The sequence below is a fragment of the Dufourea novaeangliae genome, unplaced genomic scaffold (assembly GCF_001272555.1).
Source record: "Dufourea novaeangliae isolate 0120121106 unplaced genomic scaffold, ASM127255v1 scaffold300, whole genome shotgun sequence".
Taxonomy (NCBI): domain Eukaryota; kingdom Metazoa; phylum Arthropoda; class Insecta; order Hymenoptera; family Halictidae; genus Dufourea; species Dufourea novaeangliae.
This window is the reverse complement of record NW_015374184.1, coordinates 234,068-239,485: the sequence shown is the minus strand read 5'-3', so window position 1 is coordinate 239,485 and position 5,418 is coordinate 234,068. Positions and strand designations below refer to the sequence as shown.

General features: G+C 39.4%; 1 protein-coding gene across 1 annotated transcript; it reads right to left on the bottom strand.

The window, feature by feature from the left end:
• Positions 1-323: 323 nt before the first annotated feature.
• LOC107192134 (histone-lysine N-methyltransferase SETMAR-like) lies at positions 324-2,680 on the bottom strand. Its single transcript, XM_015581329.1, has 2 exons — positions 2,648-2,680; positions 324-1,367 (listed from the first exon to the last, which is right to left on the bottom strand). The coding sequence occupies exons 1-2, from the start codon at positions 2,678-2,680 to the stop codon at positions 324-326; spliced, it is 1,077 nt and encodes a 358-aa protein (XP_015436815.1).
• Positions 2,681-5,418: the final 2,738 nt, after the last annotated feature.

Below are 5,418 nucleotides of genomic sequence, written 5' to 3'. Positions count from 1 at the left end.
TAATGTAAGAAAGTTTATTTTACTACAACATTTGACCTTGCATGACCTTCAATGGACCTCGCTGATGACCTTGAAATCTCCTCTATACCTTCACCCACGCAGAAAATGTTTGTGTCGCAATATGCCCCCCTCTATACCGTGTAAGTTTTGTATATAACATTTTTTCATATTATTACAAATGACGGCAATCTTCAAAGTGGACATAGTTATTGCCCCACCCTGTATATACCGATTGCTTTACTTCTATTAGGTTGGTGCAAAAATAATTGTGGTTTTCAAGCATGAACTTTAAAATAATATATCTCGGGTTAAAATGAAGTTATTTAATCAAAATAGGAACCATTCGATTCTATACATTTCTGCCAACGTAGTACAAGTTTGTTTATTCCAGTATCATAGAATTCTGGTGTTCTAGAGGCGATGAACTCTTCAACTGCGTTTTCGGCTGCTGCTTGAGTTTTGAAGTTCTTCTCACGCAGAAATATTTTCAGATGTTTGAATAAATGATAATCCGTCGGAGAAAGGTCCGGCGAATACGGTGGATGAGGCAAGGTTTCGTATCCTAGTTCATTGAGTTTCTGTACGGTGATTCGTGAAACATGTGGTCGGGCGTTGTCATGCAATAGGATAGGTCCCTTTCGATTGACGAGTATTGGACATAAATCTTTCAACTTTTTATGCACTTTGTCGATTTCGTGGCAGTGTTTCACTGATGTAACAGTTTCACCAGGTTTGAGAAAATTATAGTGGATAATCCCTCTTCTGGACCACCAAACAGTGACCATAACCTTTTTTTGATGAAGTTTTGGCTTCGGAAAATGTTTTGGTCTTTCATCTTGATCTAGCCACTGAGCAGAACGCCGTCGATTATCATATAAAATCCATTTTTCATCGCATGTTATGATCCGATCAAGAAACGGATCGTTTGTGTTCCGTAACAGCAGAGCAGAGCAAATCTCAAACCGACGAAACCTCTGGCTTTCGTTCAGCTCATGCGGTACCCACTTATCAAGCTTTTTGCATTTACCGATTCCTGATAAATGGCGAATAACTGTTGAATGGTCAACATTTAGTACCTCTGCAACCTCACGAGACGTTTTACGTGGATCTGATTCGATAATGGCCTTTAATTCGTCCTTGTCGATCAGAGAAGGACGTCCGCGACCCTCTGCGTCTTCAAGACTATCGTCACCATTACGAAACTTCTGAAACCAATGTTGAGCCGTACGCTCAGTCACAGTTCCTTGGCCAAATGCCTGATTAATATTGCGAGCAGTTTCTGCAGCTTTTCGTCCCAGTTTATACTCATACAATAATATCGTTCGAATTTGTTTGTTTTCCATCTTCACTTTCCTGGCCAAATACAGCTACAAATAAACAGGCAGAAACAAGTCACAGACATACATCGATAAAGCCAAATTCACGCTTTGGCATGGTATACTACATGAACATAGTTACAAAACATCTCACTTCAGAGAGGTAACTCAAGTTTTTAATCGCGAAAACCGCAATTATTTTTGCACCAACCTAATATATGCCCGTTTTATTTTTCTTACACTGCTGGTACAAGCCAAGTATTATGATTAAGAAATACTGGAAAATAACAAATTCTTAGAATATTGAGTACTACGAACAACATGAATTATGAATAATACGAATAACGAATAATGAGATTAACAAATAATATAGCAACGAATAAAATGTTATTCGCGAAATCACCTTACAAATTCATTCGAATAATGCCTAACTCTGGTACGGATCAGCTAAATAGAATCCATGCCAGAAACCTTGCTCAAACTGAAACGATTAAAAATTATATCCTTCCGTGTTTAAAGAATGTTAACCACCGACGTCTACATTCCACTGGAAACTGAAGTAAAAGAGAAGGTGTCTAGGCGTTAAAGAAGACAAGAAATATCGCGTGAAAATCCCGAGAATTCCCGAGAATGCCAGTCTAACTGTAAGTTTGCCAGCGGAGGTACATTTCTTCGAGTTCCAGCAAGGGAAACAGGAACAGGAAGAGTTAGAAAGAAATAGAGGTAGGGGAAAGGAAGAGAGAGAGAGAGAGAGGCATTTGGGGGTTGAGATATATGTATAGGCGATGCCTACCATCGGCGCGATACATAAATAACGATATCGGTATTTTCACAAGCACACACGCTACCAAGCGTGTACAAGGGAGGTTACTCTACCGTGGCACCGGACTGCGGTATACATATGTATATGTATATAACTCACCCCGTCGGAGGTCCTATGCGCTGAACAGAGTCACCGGGATCGATACGTATTGGCCTATACGTAGATACGCTTCAGGACAGGAATTTTTCCGCTCCTTCCAATTTTAATCCCCGTGCCCGCGATATATTCGTCCCGCCCGCGGAAATCGTTCTCCCTCCTGTCATTCGTCCGCTGTTTAAAATGATGGGATTGGGTTTCACTGTTTACTCGGCTCCGATGCGTCACGAGACAACGTTCATCCCTGGCTGTGGTTATCGCCGTATCCTTCTGAATCACCTCTACTCAAAATGGTATATCAGAGTATTTCAGGAATCCATGTGTTTTTCAGTACCTCTGAGGTTTCTTTTTGGTAGTTACTTTGCACGATTTCTTCGAACCTTTGAAAGATTATCTCGTTATTTGCACTCACTTGCACTTTTAATGGTATTACTTTTAATTTCATTTCGTTAGGAGTTCTTATGTTTAATTGGGTTGTACTAATCCGTTTTATTTAACCCTCGTGGGTTGGTTCATCGAAATTTAAAAATATCCTTAAAGGAATTAAATTCCTTTTCGGTTGTTACGAGCTGAAGGCTAAAGAGACTTTCGGTTGTAATTATAGCCGAGGGTCGATTGTTTAAATTGTTGTTAGTCGTGGATCAGCTGGTGCCTATTTCATCATCGGGTTACCAACTAGGAAGTTGGTTGGTTTTCGTGGATCAGCCGATGCATATCTTATCATCGGGTTACCACTAGGAATGCTAGTTGGCCTCGTAATTACAAATTAAATTCGGCACACCTCGAGCGGTCAAGATGTACCTTTATGTTGCTTATTGCTGATTTATTCTATAGGTTAAGGTTTGAATGAATTTACACCGGATTACAAATGAACATTATAATAAGTATACAGGGTGTAACAAAAATGTTGTCCGACCCGGAAATGGGGCACTCGGGGGGTGAATTGGAACAAGTTTCTCCTTAGCAACAATCTAATCTGAGGCTTCGTTACCGAGATATTAACGAAAAACCGCGACCAATCAGAGCGTGAGTTTACCAGCCGAGTTCCCGCGCTAGCGGTGGTTACGCGCTGCGACTGGTAGGCAGCGTTACGGCGGGAACTCGGCTGGCAAACTCGCGCTCTGATTGGTCGGGGTTTTTCGTTAATATCTCGGTAACGAAGCCTCAGATAACATTGTTGCTAAGGAAAAACTTGTTCCAATTCACCCCCCGAGTGCCCCATTTTCGGGTCGGACAATATTTTTGTTACAGCCTTATATTCAAAAATGATATTAAAGAACGTTAGAATTGTTCTATGGAAATGTTCGAATATCGAGAAGCTAAGCCCTAGCTTGACTCTAATACTAAATTGTAATCGTAATGTACTACTCGGTTTTGACGTGCTGAGAAATGCGGGGGCCTGTTCTATGGAGAGATACGGAAACGCCTAACAGTAGACCAAATACTGTACGGTTTGATCATTGCATGAATGTGACGCGTACCCGATCTTGATCGAATTCTCTCTGTTAACTGTGCTTGACGATGTTGCCTCGATCTAAACTCTTTTATATCCAAAAATTAGGGTGGAAAAGTGGTGGGGCTGATGCTCCAGTTCCATATATGGGCAAGAAAAATTTTCTGCAGGAGGTTTTTTATTCTAAGAAATCATGACTCCCCCATGTAGCCAGATAAACTAAACAAGTGTGACTCCAGCTTCGAAAGTATATATGTATATACGTAAAAGAAAGTAGATATTTAATACAGTTCAAGAAAATTTTATATCCATAGCAACAATCACAATGGAGTATTAATTCTGAAATATATTTGTACAAGCTTTGGGAGTGACTTACGTAGAATATTTTAGATACAATTTACAATCTGTCGGGAACAAGAAATACCAATTTTTTCTCATCTTAATAGTATACTCTAGCCCCGATAATCCAAATAAATTCGAAATAAGTATCAGCAAAAAAGATCCACCAGGTATTCAACGCATTCTCCAAAACGTGTTCTTCCTCAATTATTCCTCTTCGCTTTATCAACAAACGTGGGAGTGGATTTTACACTTTCATCGATTGTACAGGCCGCTCATTCGCTTATCTTGCGACAACGAAAATGGATTAATATGCGCGGAAGACAATTTTGCAATGCGCTCCGATGAAATTTTTGTGTCACATCTAAATAACTTTGTTGCAGGCCTGTACCGTAACGCTTTATACGCGGCGAGGTACGGGTACGGTTAGAGAGGATTTTCCTAGGGTGTTTAGGGGTTTCGGTGATGTATCGAGGGATAAATGCAGCGCGTTATCTGGCACGGTGTACGGTCTGTGTGCTGCTTTACCCCTGGGATCACGCGACATCAAATAATGACCGACTCTGCAACCCCGGATTAGCAAATCCGGCACAGAATTAGGTTCGGTGTGCAATGGTTCGAACTCGCAGTTTCGCGATCTGGTGTGTGGCCTCGTGACTGCTCGGCCTGGATCGATTTTCACGATTGGCGTAGAGATTTAAAATCAGAAGGAACTCGGATTGTCTTTGGAAGCATTGCTTTGCTAAACTATTGTCTCAACGATGTGCAAATATATCCCAGAAATTAACAGTTAACACTGTGAAAGTATTTTAATTGAAGTATATTAATTTATCGATTTACATATTTTCAATGAGCTGCGACTTTTACCAACGTGATAAAAGTAGAAACACTTCTATTTTCGGTAGTTCTAATGTTAATGCGGATGTTCCTTGGTCTATAATAGCGTTCGGCTCATTGTCAGAGTACTATTTTGTCTACAACTTTATAAAAATAACTGTTAACACTTTTTGGTACATACATATAATTTGCATTAAATGATAGTGCTCTTTGGCTTCAATAAAATGTATAATTACAGAATAAATCTATCTAATAGTACATAAAGTATATACGTTAATTATATTACATAAAATATATACGTTAATATATACATAAAGATTCTCTCGATCATAATGATTATGTTCTTTTCCAATTAATCAGTGCAATAGATTGATACATAGTATAATAAGGGGCACATATTAAATTCATTGTCAACACGTAATCCAATAGGAATCTTTTCTGTAATAACAGGTAAAACTTTTCGTTTACTACATGCACAACAATATTGTAACTTTTACTTTTAGAGGCTGAAAATTCTTCACATTGAAACGCTTTTGGTATATTCGCCCAATGTC